General features: G+C 40.6%; 1 protein-coding gene across 3 annotated transcripts in view; it reads left to right on the forward strand.

Annotated features, from left to right (window-relative positions):
• Positions 1-25517, forward strand: part of LOC126235981 (integrin beta-PS-like) — a 251926-nt gene that overhangs the window by 143604 nt on the left and 82805 nt on the right. For all 3 annotated transcript variants that reach the window (XM_049944961.1, XM_049944960.1, XM_049944963.1), the window contains exons 8-9: positions 10029-10196; positions 18762-18887. In XM_049944961.1, the coding sequence (XP_049800918.1) occupies positions 10029-10196; positions 18762-18887 (294 nt within the window). The remainder of the gene's footprint in view (positions 1-10028; positions 10197-18761; positions 18888-25517) is intronic.

Consider the following 25517-nt stretch of genomic DNA (forward strand, 5'->3'; position numbering starts at 1 on the left):
ATAATACCAGTTCCAAATTAGACAAGTACAGAAAGGTGTTAACATTACCTAATCTTCAGTTTAGTATTTCATGGTTGCAGAATACTAACACATATTATTTATAGAAGAATAGAAAGACCGGCAGAAGCTGACTTTGAGGAAGATCTTTAAAAGTTCTGGTGTTCATATACTTGCCAAATAAATGTTGTGGATATCTCAACATGCATGATATGAATTACCAATTCCAGGATGCTTTATCGATGTTGAAATGCAGCTAGTTGGTGTGTAGCATCCAGTTAATTATGTGAAGCATTCATTTCTGTAGGCTTCACTGAGGTAATGCACTTTTTACAAGCTGGATACGGATGGAAATAGTCGCTACTGTTTCCTGCTCCATTTTACTTACAATGAGGAGAAATAGTGTAAACAAACTTTCAGTGTTTATACTTTGCCAGTTTGGATAGTTTTATGTGCTGTGAGGTAATTTTTGTGCTGATTTATCTATTTGTAATGAATGGGCAGTCAACAGGCTAATGAAGATACTAACATTAATAGTTTTTGAGCCTGGTAGATTTTCTGGTTACAGAATATGATTGCCCTTCCATGAAATTTATTTCTTGAATTTTCTTTCATTTGGCAAATATTGGGTAGCCTAATTCTCAAAGGGCATGAACTGGAGAATAGTTTTCACACTTTTATAGTGCATGACTGCTGCATGTGTAGCTTTGCCTCATTTCCACAAACTGGTTGGTAATTATATAATCTGCTAATGTGTGCACTGTCCTGACACTTGCAGTACCACATTGAGTTGGGATGTAAGTTCTCATTTTAAGATGGAGGATCCAGCAGGAATGTGCTTGGTAAGATCCTGGCATTTATCTTACCTGTTAGCAATATCAATACCCTCATAATACTAGGAAGAGAAAGCCTCACCTGTTGACATTAATGATTGATTGATTGCTTTATTAATCTGTGAAACAGTTTACAATGTATGGATTTGTCATATAAAACATTGAAATTTTTGTGGCTTAAAATTTATTTCTTATACAGAAGTTGTCAATGAATTTTTTAAAAATCTAATTGCATTTGTTTTTATAATCTTAGCTAATTATTACTTGTATATACACATCATAAACAGTACTTTTTATGATAGGTAACCTGTTTTAGTTTAGGTACTCCATTACTATGCAAAAACTTTTATTTTTTAAATAATCTTTTAGTTTTGTTTCGAAAGAGTAGATAGTATCTGTGTCTTTTACATGCTTTATAATTTGTTATATATTATAATGGCGTTGTACAATATGTTCTGCTGAGTTTTAACATTATTTTTTCTGTCCAGATGCACATTGTAGCAGTTTCTGGTTTATAATCATGTAGTAAGCAATTTTTAATATAGTAGTTAATATTTTTTAACATAGATAACACTCTAAAAATATATTCACAAGGTACAGTTAGTATTTCCAGCTTTTTAAAAAGTTTGAGGCAGTCTGTATTTCCATTCTTGGTCATTAGATGTATTACTCTTTTTTTCAATCTGAATATGGTTCAATTTTTTTTCTTATTCACTCCCCAAAAAATTATGCTGTAGTTCATAACAGAATGAATATAAGTAAAATACATTGATCTGATACATGAAACATCACATATTGATGTACAAATTCGGAGAGCATAGCATGTTGTAGAGATTGTACTGCAAGGTATTGTTGCATGTTCTTCCCACCTTAATTGGCGTGCAACAGCATTATCAGAAATTTTATGCTTTCTGCACATTGTAAAACTTCATTATTTATTTTCAGGTTTTTGTAATCTGGCTTTTTGTTTATGTAGGACTTCCTAGTGCTTGTTTTCTTTATATTAAAAGTGTCTTTATTGTTTATTGCCCATTCATATATGCTGGTAAGTGTTTTTTCAGCTTTCTCTCTTAGTGCTAGTGACTTGTCAGTGATCAGTACATTAGAGTCATCTGCAAACAGTATTATTTGTCCATGCTTGATTTGTTGTGGGAAATCATTTACGAACATTAGGAACAGTACTGGAGCTAGCACACCATCCTGTGGTATCCCTATATTTATATATTTAGGGTCAGAAGTATATTTTTCAGTATATTTGGATCTACTTGATATATGTGTAATTTCAGTCAACTGCGCTCTTATTTTCCAGATATGAGTGAAATCACTTTTTAAACCCCCCCCCCCCCCAATCCCCCCATTCCCATTTCATCTAGCTTATTTCACAGTATTTTGTGGTCAACTACGTCAAAAGCTTTGGTTGGATTGAGGAATGTACCTGTTGTATTATTCCCTTCATCCAATGCAGCTATGCATGTCTTATTAGATATGCTATTGCCTATTCAGTTTCTTTCTCTGATTGGAAACCAAACTGGTCATTGAAAAGAAGGATGTATTTATTTAAATAGTTCATAAGTCTATTTTTACCACGGTTACTATGTTTGCAAATTCCTTTGCTGTATGTACATAAAATGTAATGTATGCTTCACATTATAAATATTATTTATAAATATATAATCTGAAATAAGTCTGAAGAGTGAAGGTCATATGTAGCATGTAATATGGTGTATAAATATACTACAATTTTTTTGTATCTCAGCATTGGATATTGCTACAGCATTAAATGATTGCCAGAGCTACAGTAAATTGCTACTGGTCTGTCACCCAGTAGAGTTTGGAGTGGAATACATGAAAAAGTACACGTTTAAACATGAGTTCCCATGTAAACCAGTCTCTATGTAACACCTTCTAGATACAATTGTGTCACTAGCCAGAAATCTGAATTTCAAACCTAGTCAAGCAGTATTCCATCAGGAAAGCACATATTAGAGATTATCTCATTGCTTCATTTGTTAGTGATATGTTGGACTTCAGTTTTCAGAGAATAAGAGCAACCAGTGAGTTCATAGCAACAGGAACCAGACTAGTGGAACAGTACTTCCAAACATCATATGATACACATTAACTGGCTGTCAAAATTTTATTTGTGTTCCACCTTTACAAGAAGAGTGAATTCTGTAATATTTTAATATCCACTCAGAATCTTGTAATTTCAAATGTATCATTCTGCTTTGTTAGCCAAGATATTTGTAAATTCATGATGGGTATGCTGTCCGTATTTACTTTTGATTTTGTATTCTCTCTTTCCAAGCATTTATCCCAACTTGCGGGGTCTGCTGTTATGGTTAACCAGATTTGGTGTGTTAATTTTAAGGGGTGGCTGGATGCCCGTCCTTTTTTCCACTTTTGATTTAGTATTATCTAGTTTAATTGTTAATTAATTAATAAAATCATTCCAAAAGAATCATTAGACATTCCTAAGAAAGTAAAACGTCTTGTTTATTTTTTTTAAAAAATTGTGGCTTTGATAGGTCACATCAACCACGTAAAGTATGATCTTTGAACTCTAACTGCTCTGACGAGCCGCCATGTTAATGTTCTAGTCATCATTTGTACCTTGTACGGTGTACATGTGTATCTTTCTTTGTGCTGAAATATATGTATGTATAGACATTTATGGGAACAGTTTGTTGCATATACAGTTATCTGTATTCCCATTTCCAATATTGGTAACCCCGATGTTTCTACATCTTTCGAGATTTCCACGCCGGCTGTGTGGAATCAACAGGTTTTACATTTGTTGACATGGCTGCCTCACTCAACATTTTATACGAGGATTTGGAGGCTCAGCTACTACTATCAGGCCACGCCAATCCCCTGCCATCAGTTGTTACGCCGCTAATGGACAGTGATTCGTGATCTCCAATGACGTTAACCTCAAACCTAGCAGCTCTACAACAGCTGAGTGTTACACTGTTACCTCAAACAATGGACTCAGGTTTCATGTTGCTGGGCTGTGCACGCCAACATGTGAAAGGTGAAGTGGACGATTTCCAGAATTGTGTAACGATCGATTGCTCGTGTAGTGTTCAAAGGGACCCAAATTCGCACACGTGCTTTGATCCTCTACGTGGGCAATCTCAGTTACAGTAGTGCCAAGTGCAATGCCACCATTCGTGCAAAACGCACACGTGGTCAACTGCTATAAAGTTATGCCAGTTTTGCCATCCTCACAATTTAACAACGCACAGTTTTATACATCAAGTTCGCCAGGCTCAACCACCAGATCTGTCGCCCAGTTTCTTGACCATGTGGGTTGAAGCACACCCAATGGCACTTCGCCATCCAGGAGCATTGTACCACGACAATGTGACCACAAGCAGGTTTCACCAGTGATTTATGGTCCTACCACACAGGGTGCGTATCCGACGTGCCGTTATGTGCCTGCCATGCCGGCCTTCTGCGTCATTTCTGAGGTGGACAATTTAAGAACTGTGCCTTTAACCTCCGGTCCAGTTTATGGGCCTACCTCATATGTTGCTCACCCGTTTGTTTCAACTGTGCCTGCCATGTCATGCTTCCATGATTCATCAGGGACATTGCAACCAGCCATTGTTCGGGATCTGTTTGCTAGTAACATGCCCACGCCAGTAGTGTCAGGTTACAGGACAGCCTATCATACCACGGGACGGCAGGCCTTCCAAGACAATGCTGGAGCCACCCTCGTCATCCCCCCCTCCCTGGCCGTCTGCTGAAGCTACCTCCTTTAAATGAGTAAAACTCCATTTCATGGTTCGTGCTTGTGGAGCACCTTTTCGGTTTACATCTATGTCTCGTCACGCACCTCCATGACCACTCAGATTTAATTTGTGACCTCCTCCTTTCGCCACCGTTGCCACCAAAATACAAGTTTGCCAAGAGGGCAATATTGAACTGACTCACCTGCTCGCCGCAGGAATTAATAATCAAGAGCCTGTACGAGGAACACCTGGGGGCCTGCACTCTGTCACAACTATGGCGCCGCCTTTGGCTTCTTGTGAGTGAGCACATGATGCCGGACGTTACCCTGTCAGCAGTGTGGTCTGCCAAGTTACCTACTGACCTGCAGATACACCTGCTACTGCACTCCTTCGAGTCTATTGGCTCTTGCCTTCGCATCGCAGATCAGCTGTACACACTACTGCGACAAAAACAACCAGCACACCTCTCACCGCTGGTTGGCACTACACCGCCTGTTTACTGGCTGTCTGCAGGCAGAGACAGGGCTCATTCTGCCTCCTCACCATCTACACCACTGGGCAGTACTCATTCACTCTCTCCTCTTTCCAAGCACTCAAGAATTGCACATGCACCATACATCCTGGCTTACATTCCAGAACAGATCAACAAGGACAAACCTCCTCTGCTGTCACAACCACCGATACTGCCACATCTGGCTCATCCATACTGTTGGTACCACAAGATTTTTGGGGATGAGGCCAAGAATTGCAGATTACCTTGACAGCAGCCAAACACTGACCGCAGGATCTAAAAGACGCCGGATCCTGCGGCGAACTTCACAGGCATCCTCAAATATTGCACTCTGTCCACGTGTCCTCTCGGCCCAGCGGTTGTTTATACATGACCGACATTTTTTTGCAGCTTGTTTTCCTAGTCGGCACAGGTGCTGATGTGCCCATCATACCTACATTGTTGGCTCCTCCCATTTTTTCACCGAAGAAGTCACTTCTATGCATTGTCAACGAATCAACATTACAAACTGTCGGCTCTGCTAAAGTTATGGTGCATCTATCTCCTCCTCTATGTTTCCCGTGGACTTTTTACATCACCAATGTTGACAAACCAATTCTTGGTATGGATTTTTTGTCCCATTACAAACTTTCCTCGAACACAGTTCAAGGTTCAGTGCTACACTGCCCTTCTGACAACACTCAGATACCGTGCTCAGGCACTTATGCTCATTGTTCCATTTCCATAGTGACATGTGATTTGGTTCACGAGTGCTCCAGCCTCATGGACAAAATTGTGACCTGCATCGCTAATCTACTGTCAGAGTACGACACAGCAGCACAACTCCGTCGGCAAAACGATGAGTTGAAACAATGCATTGCTCATATTTTCGACGAGCTCACCATGGCTTGTACCTCGCTGCAGCAACTGCAATCCACAGTTCCTTCACCTGATCGACCTTCATCAGCAGACACCACCATGGACACTCATCAGGTTAGTTCAAAAACCTTCATTGCATGTGACGATTCGCGTTCAATGATCTCTGTACCCACCACCCGCAACGTGCAGGGCCATGTGTTTCAAACAGTGCTTCTAATGACTGTTGTGCATGCGCAGCGAACACACCTACCGCACAGGCAGCCACCCCACATGTTGGTAAACATTCCCCCTCTCTTGCACGCCAACCACGTAATTTGACAGCCATTGCCATTCCCCGCGCAACGCCAGCGCCTCTCGTCTGTGCCGGTTACTCAAGGCAAAGCTGACAACAGACAGTTGCTGCATGCTCCAATCTGCTCCGTAATGCGCTTGCAGCTGACCCCTCCAAACAAGCACATGCCGCGCTCACATAATACGCATGAGACTTTCGTGCTGCCTTTTCCCACTCGCTCTAATGGCTACACCTCATCGTGCCTGACTCACCCCAAAACTTCACGTCAGATGTTACTCAGCCTCATGTGCAGTTGTCAGTCTCTTCCATCACTGATGGAATGACACACAAAGTAATTACCACTGCCGGCCCTCCTATTAGGCACAAGGTTAGATGCCTCAACCCCATTAAGTTGCGTGCAGCCTGGCAGCAAATTAACGAACTTCTGGAGGCAGGCATTCTACAGCCATCAGACAGCAATTGGTCTTTACCAATTTACCTCATCACCAAACATGACAGTTCTTTTCGAAAGTGTGGTGATTACAGATGCTTAAATGCTCATACCGTTATGGAAAATTTCCCAGTGCTGAACATAAATGATTTCACCCATATGTTATCAGGTGCCACAGTCTTCAGTGTGATTGATTGTAAACATGCCTATCACCAGATTCCCGTAGCACTGGAAGACATTCCAGAGACTGCTAGCATCACGCCACTTGGTTTGTTCTAATACAACTTCATGCCATTCGGCTTACAGAATGCATCACAAATGTGGCAACGTTTCATTGACTCAGTCTTACAACAGTGCGGGTTCTGCTTTGCATACCTGGATGACATCCTCATTTTCAGCAAGTCGACTGAGGACCACGAAGATAATTTATCCCAGGTCCTCCAGACTTTGAACTCCAACAGTGTCGAGGTCAACAAAGATAAATTCCAATTGCGCCAGTCTTCTGTGACATTTTCAGGTTACACCGTCTCCGCAGACAGAATACAGCCTCCCAAATCCCGCATGCAGGCTATCTCGTCATTGCCATCCCTGGCTATGTACAAATAACTGAGATGTTTTCCTGGGTACTATGAATTACTACCACTGACATCTACCTTCTGCCACCGCTGTGCAGGCCCCTCTGACAGACTCGCTGTCTGGCAAACAGTCTTCAAGCCTTAAGGCAGTCTGTTAGACTGAACCTATGCTAGAGGCCTTCAGTGCTCTAAACACAGCGTTAGCTCACGCCGTCGTACTCACCCACCCTGGTCCATCTGCTGAGTTGTTCATCACTACGGATGCCAGCAACATTGGGGTCGGGGTAGTATTACAGCAACGCAAAGGTAACACGGTTTCACTCCATTTCTTCTCTAAAATGCTATCTACAACACAGAAGAAATATTCTGCTTTTGATAGAGAACTTCTGGCGGTCTATGAAGCCGTCAAACACTTCTGCCCTGACATCGAGGGCCATTCTTTCTTCATCCTTACTGACCCCAAACCACTGGCGTACACCTTCTGCAACCCTCCTGAGGACAACCCCCCCCCCCCCTCCCCCGGCGTTTCCACCACTTTGACCTGGTGTCTCAATTTACTATGGATGTATGCTACATCAGAGGCATGGAAAACATCCCTGCTGACTTCTTTTTGCGTATCAATACTGTCTCACACATCGTCGATTTAACTCCAGGGCTCTGATGAGGAATCTCAAGCTCTCCTCACAGATCCTCAGACATCGCTTGTGTTTACCAAAGCCAAGTTTCCCATAATTCCGGATGAAGTGTGGTGCGACTCTTCTGCTGGCACTCTGTGGCTGTTGCTCCGTCCCACGTTGCGCCGAAAAGCCTTCGATACTTTGCGTAACCTTGCCCCCCTGGCGTCTGCACCACCATGTGCCTCGTCACCAAACATTTTGTTTGGAAAAATGTTAAGCAGAACTGTCAAACCTGGGCACACAGTTGCATTTCCTGCTAATGCAACAAAATTGGATGCCACACTTCTCCTCCCCTTGGCAAGTTTGTGATTCCGCATGGACATTTTCATCATGTACATACTGACCTTATCGGCCCTCTGCCACCATCAGAGGGCCACAGATATATCCTCTCCACAATCAACCACATGTCTCGTTGGGTGGAAGCTGTTCCTTTACCCAACATCACAGAGGAAACTGTGGCCAAGGGATTCGTCTCATCGTGGATCACTAGGTTCAGTTGCCTGTCCACCATCACCACGGACCAGGGTCGACAGTTCGAGTCTGCACTTTTCACGATTCTATGTAACCTTCGCAGTATTAAAAAAATTCATACAACAGTCTACCACCCTCAAAGCAACGGTTTAGTGGAACGATGGCATCACACCCTTAAAACAGCACTCAGGTGCCATGACTGCCTCTGGTCTGAGGTGCTTCCTTGGGTGTTACTCAGTCTCCGTTCGACCTTCAAACCTGACTTACAGGGAACCATCTCAAGATTCGTTTTCTGTGAGAACCTGGTTCTACCTGGGGATCTTATCCTGCTTCAAGCACCCAAGGATTTCCCCACCTCCCCAGACTTAATTTGTAGAATGCTCACCCACTTTTGACAGCACGGCTGCACCCCCTGTCAGTCATTCCCTGCCGGACACTTATGTGCCAGCTGCACTCAACACATGCACCCACATTATGCTCAGGGACAATTCCTTTAGACAACCCCAGCAAGCCCCTTTGAAGTACTCCAGAGGGATGAGACGACGTTTGAAATTATGGTTAAAGATCGCCCGCAGACCGTTTTGCTGCACAGGCTCAAGCCTGCTTTTGTGGACTCCGATGCCCCTCTGCCATCACAGTTGTATCATCCGGACGAATTTTCCATTGCTGAGCCCAATAATGAGTTAGCTCATCCCATGGTAGGGTCTTCTCCTTCTGATGATTCATTACCGCAGTTCACGGGTTTCCCAAGCATGTCATCATCAACCCCATATACAGGTTTTGATGACGGTTCATCTACTGGAGAGACTTGCTCCCCAAATTTCAACTTGCACTGCAATGTACCACCTAACCGCGTCAATGATGTGTCGATTGTCACTTTCGAAGACCGTGTGCTCGTGCTCCTTACAGACATTGGAGATTCGACACTCAATGATGAACTAGATGTCAGGATAGTGCATAGACTATCGCTCCCCCAAGAGTGCAATCCATCAAGAGTTCATGCATTTATCTCCTTGGATGGCTCGATCTGCATTAGGTGCAGGCATGCTCGCACACCGCACCCTTCCCCACACCTCTATTCCCGGGCCGACTGACGCATCGTCCGCCCCCGCTGGCTGTCTGATTACGATGGGACCTGCAGCCTGTCACTGCACCTTCACATGCCACCCTGACTGAGATGGAGCTTCCAGTTGTGCGCCTCCACCTCACACTACTCACTCCGATACCGACGACGCCCATACGACCTTCCCTCAGGCCTCACAGGTCGTACTCTGTACTGCGGGGGGAGGGTGGGGGGACTGTGTGGTGTCGATAGGTCACATCGACCACGTAAAGCATGATCTTTGACCTCTAACTGCTCTGACGAATCACCATGTTAATGTTCTAGTCAGCCTTTTTACCTTGTACAGCGTACACATGTATCTTTCTTTGTGCTGAAATATATGTATGTATAGACATTTATGGGAACAGTTTGTTGCGTATACAGTATCTGTATTCCTGTTTCCCATAAATTCTTGTTTTATAATTTAAAGAAAAAGTAAATTTCATTGTCAAGTAAGCTCCTTGCACAGGTAAGAAAACAAAATGTGTTCAATTAGTTGAAATACTACCTGTTAATTAAGTTCCTTTGTTATGTCTTATTTTCAGAAACTACTTGAAACTGTGGAAATAATTGACAATTCCACCCAGTATATTTCAGTGAAATACTTAACAAATTGCCTGGAGAAGAACAAGAATGTTTCAGAAAGAAATACATGTGGAGGACTGAAATATGAACCGGGTAGATCAAATGTAACATTTCTGGCCAACATCACTGTAAGAAATTAACATTAAATTTTGTTGTGAAAATAATCATTTGAAAAGTACACAAAATAAAGTTATCATATGACTGTAATTAAGTAGCTACTTTTACAGTAATCAGTGTAGTATGATGATATTTTTCTTCTAAATCATCTTATAGAACAGGTGCCATTAATATGAAAACAAGTATAAACAAACTATTGAAGAAAATATTTATTAAAGATGGCTCTAACAAACATGTAATGATAAATATTGATATAGTGGTTCATATTTAGTAAATGTAAACTGGAAAACTTATTTTACACAGATTAAATTGTATCTCCAAAGAAGTTTCAGGCTTACAGTGGGTCATCATTGACTGCACTCCACAATATTTCATCTAGACACTTGCTACTCATCCTCAGGTGAGCCATCGAAGACTGATAAAGACTTCTCTCATCTTGCAGTTTATTAGTGCACTTTGCGTGTTCTCTGCATGTATGAAGACTGTGGTGGCAGGCTGAACACACTGTCCAACAAGCAGTGCTGTCACTTGCGGAGTGAAGTGGTATAAAACATCCATCAATTTATCCTCTACATGAAGCCACACTATGAAAGTATCATCCATATACCTCCAAAACAGAGTTAGTTTAAGGACTGCTGATTCCAGTGCTCTCTCCTTAAAGTCCTCCATGAAAAGGTTGTCCACCAGGGGAGACAGATGATTACTCTTGGAAACACTATGGGTCTTCTCAAAATGTTCATATTTGAACATAAAACAGGTTGAAGAAAGGGCATGCCAAAACAAAGCAGTGATCTCCACCTGAAACTTATTACCAATTAGCACCAAAGACTCTGTGAGAGGGGCCTTTGTAAAAATTGCTACTATGTCAGTGCTAAGTAAATGGCTCAAACAGCATACGTGGAGAGCACCAGGCACAGCATTCAACTAAGCAAGCTGGTAATGTGGTAGCTAAGAGCATACTTTTAAAATTTTGTGCCCTGTATTCGAATCCAATTCCATGTCTTTTTTTCCATTGTGTGGTAGTTTGCATCATCAATAGTGATAAAAGAAATAAGCCTTTCAAACCTTAAAAAAAACAGAGCTTATATTACGAATCTTTTATAATTAACAGTAACTGAAAATGAAAACTATGTAAATTCGAAAATTTCAATTTCCATTTTACTTTTTTTCCTTAGGAGAACCAGTGCACTCCCCAGAGTGACAGGTGTCATAAAAACATACAAATCATAATAATTTGGAGCACCATTTTTTAGTGTGACATCATTAGGACAAGGAAGCTCATTAACATTGCTAAATATCTCATGAATTGGCAATAATTCCATAGTAAAAGACACATATCATAACACTTTCTGAAATCTGGAGCTTGCAGCTGATAATGGATCAAAGCAGATATTTTAATTTTGTAATACTTCTACTTGTGATTTCCCTTTGCTGTGTGATGAGAAAAGGAAACTTCTGTAATTGACGACTATAGTTCTTAACCTTTTGGTAAAAACATGTGTTGGAGGGTTGACGGAATGGCATACATTTTGGGGGAATTGCTTTTAATGAACACCTTGGTATTCCAGTTGCATCAACATACAGCCCATCATATAAGGAGGGATCACTTCATGCACCCCAGTGGGCAAATAATTAACAGAAATCGTTCCATTTTTATAGAAGGGTACAAAACTTTGTCCAAAAACTGATGGTAGGTATCATTTGAGAGATTTCTAGGATTTGTGGCTGTTGTGTACTCATTCTGATGCCAGTCCATTAATTGGTTTATACAGGGTGTCCCATTTATCTTGACCACTGTAAATAACTGTCTGTCCAGATGCAAATTACAAAATGTTTCAAGCAAATGTTCTTTAGCTGTCAGGGGGACATCAGTCACCTTGATCGCCTTCATTGTAGCTTTGTTTTTTACAATGATATGAACAGCGGTATGACGTTTTTAAATGGCACCCTGTATTTTTTATTTGGTATTTAATTTCCTCTCCTAAAGACCTATTCAAAAATGTATCACAGAGTACCATTCACTGAAACACAATGTTATTAATTACAAAACACAACATTGACATTGATGCTCCCAGCGCTTATTGCAGGAACTTGGGGTAATGGAACATATCCACATGCTGATGTTGACAGAGGACAAATGTAAACATAAGTTGAAATCACACCTGTCATTCTGTCAACCACCGTCAGTTGAAGAGTTGTGTGAGTAGAATGTACATCAACGAAGAGAAGGTAGAAATGCTACTCACCTATGGGGAATATAAGTTAGCAGAACGGTAATTGCAATACTGTTTTCTTATTTATGGGTACATTTAGTACAGTAGTCTAGTCCTTTTAAAAACTGTTGTGTAGAGTAGGCATACAGTAAAGGCTGTCCTTCCGACAAACTGCATCAATGTAACGTTTCTTTTATTGTTGTTGGTGAAGGTAGCCGAAGTGCTATTCAGTGGGACTGTACAAAGAGCAATATCCTGATAAGAACCCACCTTCCTGATGGATGTTCTCTCATCTTGTTGTGACGCTTCAGGAAATGGAAGTTTCAACCCCCGACAACGCAATCATCATAGCACTCACACATATGAAGCTGCCGAAGTTACTGTTCTCGCTTCTGTTGCTATGTATCCACATGTGAGCACATGACAGCTTGAACATGAGATTGGCATTCCTAAAACCAGTGTACATTATATTCTTACTTGTCACTGGTTCCATCCTTACCATGTGCACCTACATCAAGAACTGCATGGGAATGATTTCCAGAATCATGTACAGTTCTGTCAGTGGGCACGGCTGCAAATCATCACCAACGTGAACTTCTTCTTCAATGTTCTATTTACTGATGAATGTTCCTTCACAAACAAAGGACAAGTAAATACAGGGAACAAACATTATTGGTCCAGCGACAACCCATGATGGCTTAGACAGGTGGAACATCAGCATCAATGGAGAATTAATGTCTGGTGTGGGATGCTTGATACTACAATTATTGGCCATTATTTCATCAATGGTAGTCTAAACAGCATAGCATAAGCCAACTTCCTCAGACAAATTCTTCCTCCTCTTCTGGATGAAGTGCCACTAGGAACCAGAATGCTTATGTGGTATCGACATGCTGGATGTCCAGCACATAATGCCTTGCATGCATGTCATGTTCTGAACTGAAGGTATCCTGCCAGATGGATTGGTTGAGGAGGAGCAGATACTTGGCCTGCTAGGTCTGCTGATTGAAATCCTCTGGACTTTTTTCTTTGGGGATGCATTAAAGACATTGTCTATTGCGATTTTCCAACATCTTCAGAGGACATGCAGGAACGTATCATGCTTGCTTGTAATTCTCTTCAGCAGGCGACACTGGAAGCAGTAAATAATTCTTTCATTAAAAGAGTGCACCAGTGTATCAGTGTCCAGGGTCACCACTCTGAGCACCTTTGAATGTTTTACTCCCAGGCAATGGTACAGGAGAGTGAAAGTCAGTTTTGTGTGTTGTTTTTACTTGCTTTTCATTTGTTTCTGACAACTCCAGCAAGTGTATGAGTTTGTGATTCTGGGCTCATAGTCAATATTGTGTTGTATAATTAATAACACTGTGTTTCAGTGAATGGTACACTGTGATACATTTTTGAATAGGTCTTTAGGAGAGGAAATGAATTACCGAATAAAAAATACAGGGTGCCATTTAAAAAAAGTCATACTACTGTTCATATATTTGTAAAAAAACATAGCTACAATGAAGGCAGTCATGCTGATTGATGTCCCCCTGAGAGCTAAAGAACATTTGCTTGAAACATTTTGTAATTTGCATCTGGACAAACAGTTATTTAGGGTGGTCAAGATAAATGTGCCACCCTGTATATTGTTGGATCTGAGGACCAAATCTGTCACTGACGTTTTGGAGACAAACAAAATCTGCCAGTAACAGTTTTCTAAAAAGTGTTAGTCCCATAATGGGCAGTGTGTGAGGGTGCAAGGTTACTCATACGAAACAGCTATTTTGAAAGAGGAACCAAGGGATTAGTGGTGGATCGACTCAAGACAAATACAAAATGATTAACTGATAGTTGTTCAGTCATTTTACAGAGGCTAGAAACAGGGGACATTCGGCTATTTCATGGGCACTGTGACAGTGAGCAATGGCTGAAGCAGCCTTGTTGCAGTCATAAAGTTGTAAATTTAGCCTCAAACACCTGATGCAATTCTTTCAAGGAGAAAAACAGGATCTGGTAGTGTCGTGTCACCAAAAATGTCAGCACTAAAGATGTTTTCTCTGAAAACTGCCTCAGCAGCTAGTTTGGCAGTCCACACCCAATGGAAATACTTTAGATGTTGCTACAGACATACCTTGTCAATATAGAGACAGGTATTAGTGATCATGATATCATAGTGACTATGGTTACAAAAGTTAATAAACCAGTTAAGTAGGGTAGGAGGGTGTTTCTGCTAGAAAGGCAGATAAGCAGTTGTTAGCAACTAACTTACACAATGAATGCAATCATTTAGTCCATGTATTATAGATGCAAAAGAATTATGCCCAAAATTTAAAAAGATTGTACATTGTGCTCTGGACAAGTGTGCGCGTATTAAGTGGATTAAGGATGGAAAGGACCCACCATGGTTTAGCAATGAAATTCGGGAAATACTGTAGAAGCTAAGGCTGTTGCTCTCTCAGTTCAAAAGAGAACACACAAACGATGACAGGCAAAGAACAGTAGAGATTCATGTATCTGTGAAAATATCTATGTTTGAAGCATGCAACAACTACCACCATCATACCTTGGCAAAATATCTGGCCAAGAATAAAAAAAAAATTCTGGTCCTATGTAAAATAGCTAAGCAGGCTAGTCTTGTGTGACAGTTAAAGATAGCAAAATGAAAGCTGAAGTTTTAAATTCTGCATTCAGGAAATAGTTCACACAAGAGAATTATACAAACATACCATCATTTGACCATCACACAAAGTCCTGTATGGACCCTGGTGTAGAGAAACTACCTGAAAGAGTTCAAAACAAATAAGTCTCCAGGTCCAGATGAAATTCCAAATGAGTTCTCTATGGCTTTGGTCCCTTAATTAGGTTGCATTTATCACAATTCCCTCACCCAGTGCAGAGTTCCAAGCAACTGGATAAAAGCACAGTTGACTGCCGTATATAAGAAGGGTGAAAGAACAGATCCACAAAATTACAGATCAATATCCTTAACATTTGTTTACTGCAGAATTCTAGAACTTATTCTGAGTTTGAATATAATAAACTTCATAGAGACCAAATAGGGGGTCATGTCCAAAAATCAACACTGTTTCAAAAACTATTGCTTGTTTGAAACTCATCTTGCCCTTTTCACACATAATATACTGAGAACTGTGGATGAAGGGCAACAGGTGAATTCCGTATTGCTATAATTCTGAAAACGATTTGTCACAGTACCCAACTGCAGATTGTTAATAAAGGTTTGAGCATGCAGAATATAGACATCTTAAGCAATAGAATCCAGTATGCTTCACCGAGCGAGGTGGCAAAGTGGCAAGCACACTGGACTCGCATTTGGGAGGACGACGGTTCAGTCCCGCATCCAGCCATCCTGATTTAGGTTTTCCGTGATTTCCCTAAATTGCTTCAGGCAAATGCCGGGATGATTCCTTTGAAAGGGCACGGCCTACTTTCTTCCCGTCGCTAATCCGATGAGACCGATGACCTCGCTGTCTGGTCTCCTCCCCCAAACAACCCAACCCATCCAGTACACTTCATTGATGGTGAGTGTTCATTAGAGACAAGGGTATTATCAGGAGTGCCAGAGGGAAGTGTGGTAGGACTGCTGTTATTTTCTGTATACATAAATGATCTGGTAGACAGGGTGGCAGCAATCTGCAGTTGTTTGCTGACGAAGCTGTGGCATACAGGAAGATGTTGAATATGAGTGACTATAGTATGCTACAGATGACTTAGACAAAATTTCCACTTGGTTAGATGAATGTATGAAAATGTAAGTTAATGCAGATGAGTAGAAAAAACAAACCCATAATGTTCAGATACAGCATTAGTAGCATCCTGCTTGACACAGTCACGTTGTTTAAGTTCCTGGGCATAATGTTGCAAGGTGATATGAAATCAAACTAGCAAGTGAGGATTGTGGTAGGGAAGTTAAATGGTCAACTTTGGTTTATTGGAAAAATTTTATGTAAGTGTGGTTCATCTGTAAAGGAGATTGCATATAGGATGCTAGGCAACCTATTCTTGAGCACTGCTTGAGTGTATAGGATCTATACCAGGTTGGTTTAAAGGAAGACACTGAAGAAATTCAGAGATGTGCTGCTAGATTTGTTACTGATAGATTCGAACAACATGCAAATGTTACAGAGATGCTTTGGGAACTTAAATGGGAATCCCTGGGGGGAAGGCAATGTTCTTTTCGAAGAACACTTGTGAGAAAATTTAGAGATCTTACATTTAAAGCTGACTGCAGAACGATCCTACTGCTGCCAGCATACATTCTGCATAAGGACCATGTAGATAAGATAAAAGATATTAGGCCTCATACAGAGGCATATTGACACTTGTTTTTCCCCTGCTATATCTGTGCATTGAAGAGGAAGGGAAACACTTAGTAGTGGCATGGGGTACCCTCTCCCATGCACCTGATGGCGGCTTGCAGAGTATGAAAGATGTAAATGTAGAAGCATCTGTCTGGTGAATAATTGGAAAAAGCAAGACTGTTTCAATCTCAAACTTCCTTTACAATTTCAGAATTCAATCCTTATTTTGTTATAAGCATAGATAAAAAAGAATGTGAGTATCACACCTCTAATAAGAGAATGCTATTGTTTCAAGATGAGAAAAATCATGAAAATAGCTGTTAGCCATTTGGATCATGTGACACCCTTACACACTGCCCAGTATGGATTGACAATTTCAGGAAAACTGTCAGCAACAGTTTTTGTTTGTCTTCAAATTTGGTTCTTGAGTCTGTCAAGATGTTTATCAGTTACTGGAAGAGCAAAGTATGAGTACACAATAGTCACAAAATCTAGAGAACTCACAAAAGAAATCTAGCATCAGTTTTTGGACAAAGTTTTGTGAACTTATGCAGAAATGGATCCATTTCTGTACATTATTGGCCCATGGAGTGGGCAAAGCAATCTATTCTTATACAATGGGCAGTATGTCAATGAAATTGGAATAAAAGAGTTTTCACTAAAAGTAATTCCACTGAAGTGTGCACTTTTCTGTCAACCCTGTGACATATACTTTCATCAACAGATGAAGAATTGCATTCACCAATTACAGAAGTGCCCTATTCTCATCGGCCAGCAAAGGAAAATCACAAGTAGAAGTGGTACAGTTAAAATACATACTTTGACCCATAATCAATTTCAGGCTCCAGTTTTTAGAAAATGCTTCTATATGTGTCATTTGTCGTGAAATTATTGCCAGTTCATGAAGTATTTAGAAATGTCAGTGAAGTTGCTTTTCATAATGATATCACACTAGAAAATATGAGGGTGGCGTTTGTGCCTTTGCATGGTTTTGGTGGCACTCCGAATTACCATGCGTTGAATGTTTTTATGACAGATATCAGCCTGAGGAATGCAATGGTTCTCCTGAACAATAGAAGTATAAATGAAATAAAAATTTTAGAATTTATAGTTTTTCGTTTTCAATTACTGCTATTTATATAAGATTTGCAATGATAAAATCTATTCTTAATAAGATATGAAATGCTTGTTTCCTCTGTTAATATTGTCATGTACTTCCACTCAATGATACGAAAAAAAGCAATGTGAGATTGTATTTGAAGACATGGCACAAAAATTTGAAAGTATGCTCTTAACGAGTATGCTAACAGCTCACTAAGTATGACAAAACATGTGATACTGTTGAAGTGGTGTCAAAATTTTGAATGTCATTTCTCAGAAACTGTTGAGTGTTGGCATCTAAACCAAACTAGGTGACCCTATATTTTTACCCTTCAAAATTTCAGCTGTGTCAGGGAGCAGCCAATGGCAGCTTCCCTTTGTGAGTTACTTATGTGATGTGAGTATTTCCCTACCAGTGGTCTCAACGGAAGCAAAAGATTTGGCTACATCTTATGCAGGAACACCTGTGTTGCTTTCTACTGGCCATAAAGGTAGACCCCCTTCTCCATAAATTTTCAGAAGGCCCTGCAGTCTGGTTGGTATGCAACTGTATGTTCTTAATTTCTTGGTTGCCTATTGCAGTAATAAATTGTGGCAAGAGAGAAGTCTTCACTGGTCTTCAGTGGATCACTTGAAAATTACTGGTAGGTGCGCAGTTGAAATGTCAGTGATTATAGTTAATGACAACTGCTAGCAAACCTGGAATTAATCTGAATATTCAATATGCCAGGAAATATTTAAAATTTACAGTTTAAATTGTTTGTTATTTGTTACTGTTACAACTTTTCCCCAGTCATTTAATACCATGGGTATTTGAAATACAAGTGAGGTTTCCTGTTGTCTTTGTTATAATAAATTGTAAGTGTATGCCCCTTTTCTGTATGAAATAGTGTTAGATTTCTTTTTTACTTGAACTGGATTTGATAGTCATTTATTCATTAAAATGTCATTTCAGGTCAAGAAATGCCCTGAAAACAAAGCAAACTGGACCCAATTCATTGAAATAAAGCCAACAGGGGTGAATGAGAGTCTTATTCTTAAAATTGACTTACTATGTGACTGTGACTGTGAAGACACACAGGTAAATATCTAGCATTTCATTGACTGAAGAATTTATTTTATGAAATACGTAAAACTGATTGCATCTTATTGTATTATATTTTTAGCTGAAATCATTTTATTTTTGAGGGACATAAATAGTACAGATGATTAAAAATTCAATATATACTCTTTTATAAAAATAGAATTTCAGGATGAACCACTCACCTGTAGATGATTAAATTGACATACATAGATACAAATAACAACTCTCCAAATTTTTATATGCTTTAAGTTCTCTCTCTCTCTCTCTCTCTCTCTCTCTCTCTCTCTCACACACACACACACACACACACACAACAGATACCCAAGTGGAAAAAGTGGAAATAATGCAACTTTGCTTCCAGTGTGTGTGTGTGTGTGTGTGTGTGTGTGTGTTCTTCTTAAAGGACAAATCTGTGAATAAATTCTCAGAAAAGCCATGGCACCTTCATATGCCCACAAGTTCATGCACTACTTGGAGGAAACCCCCCCCCCCCCCCCATGCACCCAACACCTTAAAGCCCATATGTGATTTAAATTAAAGAAAACGTCTTCATAATCTGTATCCATGGCTAGGACAATTAAGCTCAATGAGCTGCAGTCCTCTATGTTCACTGTTTCCTCACAAATGGCAACATAAAACCCTCTGTTAATATGAAATTCAACAGTTACCAGCAATACCATACCAAAGTGATGACAGCTATAATCTTTCTGCATCAATGTCTACATATTCTGCAAATCACTATGAAGTGCATGGCAGAGGATACTTAGCATGCTACCACAAGTCAGGGTTTCTTCCTTGTTCCAGTTACATAGGGAGTGTGAGGATAACGCCGCCGTGCGTGCTGTAATTAGTCTAATCTTGTCTTAATGGTCATTATGGGAGTGATATGTGGCTTGGGTCATGAAGAATTTCTGTAGATGTTTCCCTTAATACTGGTTCTCAAAACTTTTTAAGGAGGGCTTCATCGAAGAAATGATGTCTATTGTCAAGCATCTGCCAATTCAGACATCTCTGCCCAAACTCTTTACCTTTACATATCTCTGCTTGTGTCTGTATATGTGTGGCTGCATATGTGTGTGTGTGTGTGAGTGTATACATGTCCCTTTTTCCCCCTAATGTAAGTCTTTCCACTCCCGGGATTGGAATGACTCCTTACCCTCTCCCTTAAAACCCACATTCTTTCGTCTTTCCCTCTCCTTCCCTCTTTCCTGATGAAGCAACCATGGGTTGCAAAAGCTTGAAATTTGTGTGTGTGTTTGTGTGTTTTTTTTTTTTTTTTGTGTCTATCTACTAGTGCTTTCTCCTTTGGTAAGTCACCGCATCTTTGTTTTTTAATATATTTTTCCCATGTGGAATGTGTGTGTGTGTGTGTGTGTGTGTCTTCTTTTCTGAAAAGGCTTTGACCAAAAGCAAATGTTTAAGTGTCTTTTCATTATGTCTGTCTGTACTAATGCAATTTTTATGGTGAGTAGCAATCTATCTTCCATGTATGTCAATTTTATGTTTCTTAATATTTAAAGCAAATTTCCAGTCTCTGCTTTACTTTGAAATTGTGTCAGGTTCTGGCTGGACATTTGTGCAGCTTTATTCAGATAGTACGTCATTACAAATAACTGCAACATCTTCAAAAAAGTTAAGGTTACTGTCACTATTGTCTGACAGCTCATTAATATACAATATTAACATCTAAGGTCCCAAAACATTTCCCTGGTCCCTACTTGAAATAACTTATAATTCTGGTGATGGCTCTCCACCCAAGATAAAAAGCTGTATCCTGACTCCCAAGAAGTCCTAAATTGAGCCACAAATTTTGTTTGATACTCCATTGCAATGGGTGTGGTGTTCTCTGATGGAGGATGTGGGTCAGAGTGAGTAAAAATCTGCTTGATGGCAGCAGCCTCCCTTTACTACTTTCCAACAATTTGTCCCTGCATTTGGTGGGCGCTAGGTGTGGGCATCAAACCCACAGATGTTGTTGGTGAGCATTATCATGCAGACTCAGTAGCTGCTATACCTGGCACGGCCCATTAGAAGGTGTCCTTGCATGATCATCATACCTTGGCAGTGTCATATCAGGTGCTGACACAGTGATTGGGAGTTGTTTTGCTGCAAGCACTGCAGCTGGGACATGCCCAGCCATGGTGAATGACAGAGACATAGGCATCCAGTCAAGCATCTTGCTGACATCATCTGGCACTGGCAGAGCCCCGTGTCTCAGTGGCTGTGAGGGCCTCAGTTAGACCCTTAGCCCATTAGTTCAGCGCCTGGTTGCCCTAATAAGCATTGGTGTAAGGGTGATCGTGGACCAATAGTGCCCTCACAGTGGAAGCCAAAACTACAGCTTACACTGACTCAATAATTCACCATTTTGATGACTTAACAGGATGGAAAGCTTGTATTTGTACATGCCAATGTGAGTTTGTTTTGGTGTGGCTGCTGCAATTTCATGTTCACCCTGTGTCAGAATGTCCTTGTTTTTGGTAACATGTTGGTCACCGACCAAAAGGTGTGCAGCAGCATCTAGATGGATGCCATGGCATATTGTCATGCCAGCATGCCTGTGGAAAATGGGTTTTCTGGCATTAGGCTCATGCAGTATCACCCTTTTCCTCTTGGAAGAATGCAACTCTGTGCTTTCTTCCTGCTGCTGTACCTGGAACTTTCACACTTCATCTCAGGCACCATTCTGTTAGTCTTTGGCATCTGCAACACTTTAACAGCTAGTGTTCCTATTGACGGGTGCTGCCATTATTAGTGTAAGCATGCAGGCAGGAGGTTTGTAGGGATGGGAGTCATGTATTTCACACCTGAGACACTAATAGACAGTGCCTTTTATTAGCAAACTTATGAGTGTAATGGATGTGGAGGTTCCACACACAATTAGTCTTTGATGTTGTCATATATGCTCAAACAGTTTCTCCATCAAACTCCAGCCATTCTGGGCAGCAAGCACTCAGTCTATGGAAGTGAGCTGGGTAAAGTCTAAGGTAATGTTCAGGTAGATCTTTTTTTTTTTTTCATTTTTTTCTTTAGGGAGAATTTTGAAGGGGAGCTCAGGTAGGTGGAGTAAGAAACAGGAAGTGTTTAAGAATGTGGTGCTGGTTACGTTACTGGGTAGCCAGAAATAAGAACCCATGATGTCACAACAGGTGCTACTATTTATCAGGCTTTGCCCTCGATGTTCTAATTGTTGTGTGTTGTTTAACCAGCTCTGATTATATCTTGTGTAGATGACAACTACTGGGTCTGCCACTGAAAAGTGCCAATGTGAGTCTGCCCTTTGGAACTATTTGTTTCTATGTATAATCACTTCTCAGGGACACTCATAACTGGGTTTCTTGGCACAGAATAGTTTCAACTTGCATGACCCGGGAACTGTAGGCACTAGCTTTGTAGGGCATAACATAAGTCACTCAGCTTGACACTGCAACAGTTCTGAAGTGGAGAGTATTGCGTTGAACTTCCTTTGGGTAGTAAACCGCACACTTTCCTTCACATCAACATCCTAACTAATATTTCTTGTTAAATAAGATTGGAAAGGTAACATTATTAACTACTATTCCTGAGTTCAGCACACTCCTGTAGCCATTACCAAGCCTGAAATCATTGATGCTAAGTCTCTTCATACCATTAACAACATTACACATTCTTCGTAAATAGAAGTCTGACCTTTTAATATATTACCTTAACACATACTTTAACTACAATAAAATCTGCCCTTTATGCTGATTTGTAAGCCTCTAGCAGAAATGCAACATCTTCTAAGATTTGAATTTCAGTACTTTGTAATCCATACAAACTTAAACATAACCATTACACATATGCACACATTTCACCAACAACTAACAAGAAAAACACAGATAAAGTTCACATATGTATTGTGTCTCCCTCAAGGAAGAGGAAATCCTTGCTTAGCTCACTAGGCTACCCCATGGTCTTATGACATATTGATAAACTGGAGCATTGTAGGGGTAATTCATTCATTTTACCAGATCTTAACTTCACCCCCCCCCCTCCCTCCTCCATCACCCTCAATCTCTTCCCTTCCTCCTTTGGATGAAGCTACCAGTAACTGAGACAGGGCTTCCAGGACACCCTTCAACAGTCACACTCACCCCACAAGTATCAATCATCACAGTGGTTTGAGTCAGGGGTTGTAACTTCACATTGACCAGAAAGGTATTTCATTACATGGTAAGGCCTTCGGTATGGTGTAATGAATTTCTTTGTCTGCCTTACAGAATATAGGGATTGGTCAACGTTACCAATTGCCCTGCAGGGTACTTGGGCAGATTGGCCTTCTCCTTCCTGCCAATCCAGGGCTTTTGTATTTTCTTTCTTAACCCAGTTTCAGATACCACTAATCCTCTTAACAAAATTATGAACAATTGATACATCATCCCCAGGATAAGGTTTACACAGTTCAAAAGGGGAGAGCATCTTCTGACCATAAGTGACCTCATATGGTGATAATCCTGTACTTTGGTGTGCCTTTGAGTTACAAGTTGCTACCACATATAGTAGTAGAGCAGTCCAGTCACTACAGTGACTATTCACTTAATAACTCAACATTTTCCTGCTCTTCTCTGTACGCTTTCTATTCTTTCATTTTCTTGTGGGTATAATGCTCTTGTCCATAACTTCTGAATTCATAAAAGTCTGCACACCTTTTTCATTTACTTTGAAATGAAACTGGTACCCTAATCAGTTACCACAGTTTCCAATGTCCCTAATTTTAAAATTTGTTGCTTTTGCCTGAGATGCAGTTTCTGTCTGCTAGTTTTTCAAAGCAATCATAACCAAATAATGGGAAAAGTGATTGATTGCAGATAAGCCATTTTGTGTCCCTCTCCAGCACCTGTGCTAACTGGCAGAGGGCATCCATACCAATCATCTGGAAAGGTCCATTGGTGTCTGGCAACCTTTGTAATGCACTTTGCTGTTAACTGAACTAAAACCTTTGTGCACACAGTACACTGTTTTTCACATACTGCTCCAAGTCATACTTCCATGTTCCCCACCAATAATGTTCCATAACACATCACTCAGTAGCACAGCAACCTACATTCCCTGCTAAGACAGTACCTTGCCATATAAATTTGCTGGCATGACCTTATGCTGCCAATACTTTGTTCTTTTGTAAAGCACTCCATAATCAACACAGAACTAGGTTTGTATAGCAACTGCTGACAGTTATAGTCAGCAGCCAGAGCCTTATACCACTCATCTGCAGAAATACCAACACATTCCAAAATACGTATCTTGTGAAACAATCAGCTAGTGTTGCCGTTTAATTTCTCAAGGCAGTGTACTACCTCAAAATCAAACTCACTAAGCCATAAAGCCCATCAAGTTAGGTGTCTAGTTTGTTCTTTGAGACCCATCAGTGTGATATGTCATGACTAAAACATCTACCATAAAGATAGCAATGGAAATATGTGATACCATAAATGAGGCTGAACATCTCCTTCTCTATAGTTAAGTAATTATTTTCTGCCTTATTTATCTGCCTTGATGCATAGGTTGCCAGGTGCTCTGCCTTGTCTGTTTGTTGGTATAATGCACACCCTAAGGCATGGTTCCTGGCATCACATGTTAGTATGAACCACTTTTGATATCCATGAAGTGATGTTTGCAAACTTTGACACCTGTAATAAAAATCCAAGCCTAAAAAGGAGTGGTGGTGTTTTATCTAATGAAATTGTGAGGTTCCAGAGACTTTTCAAGTATCAAACATCTATGATGCGTATATGCAGACTGAAGCAATGAATGAAAATTTGTAGCAAGGACAGGATTTGAGTCCAGCTGTACTGCTGGGTGCTAACCAGTAAGACACCCTGACACAGTGGCTTTGCTCAGTTGCATGGACTGCCCTGTCACACCTCCTTCCTTGATCCAATTTCCTGCTCATGCCCCAGTCCACTTGGTATTCCCCTTAAACTTGAACAAGCTTGCAGAGTGTCTCCAATTGTGTTGGAATAGCACCTCAGTGTCAAATGAAACAGGGGATTCTGCCTGAAAGCCAGGCATAGGTGCTTTATTCTAATGAAACTATATGGTTCCAGAGACCTTGTCAAGTCTCAGACATCTGGGGTAGTCCATGCAGTTGTGCAAAGTCACTGTGGCAGGGAGGCATAGTAGTTAGCACATGTGCCTAGTGAGCATGAGACCTGGGTTTCATTCATTGCTTCAGTCTTTGTACATACATCATTGATGCTCTTTTTCCATAGTAGGAGTAGAGAATTCCTGCATGGCTTTTATGAGCTGTGGGTCTGTTTGCCCATGATCCTGACTGATAACATGGCCAAAATAACATATTTCTTTTGATAAAAAATAATGCTTTTATAAACTAAAAGTAGTGCTGCTCACAAATGACTAAAGATGTCCCACAAATGTACCATGTGTTCTCATATGTCTAGAAGATACTGTAATATTATCTAAGTATACCATGTGTCATTGCAGTTTCAGGCCTCATAATTCCCCAGACAATAGGCTTTGGAATGTCACAGGGGCATTTGTCAACCCAAATGGCATTCAGTGGAGCAGTTAATGACCAGAACTGTAAATGTGGAATTATATTCATTCTCTGGCACTACCGCCGATGGATGGTACCCACTTCATCGATCC

This window comes from Schistocerca nitens, chromosome 2, assembly GCF_023898315.1.
Source record: "Schistocerca nitens isolate TAMUIC-IGC-003100 chromosome 2, iqSchNite1.1, whole genome shotgun sequence".
In the NCBI taxonomy this organism is placed as follows: Eukaryota; Metazoa; Arthropoda; class Insecta; order Orthoptera; family Acrididae; genus Schistocerca; species Schistocerca nitens.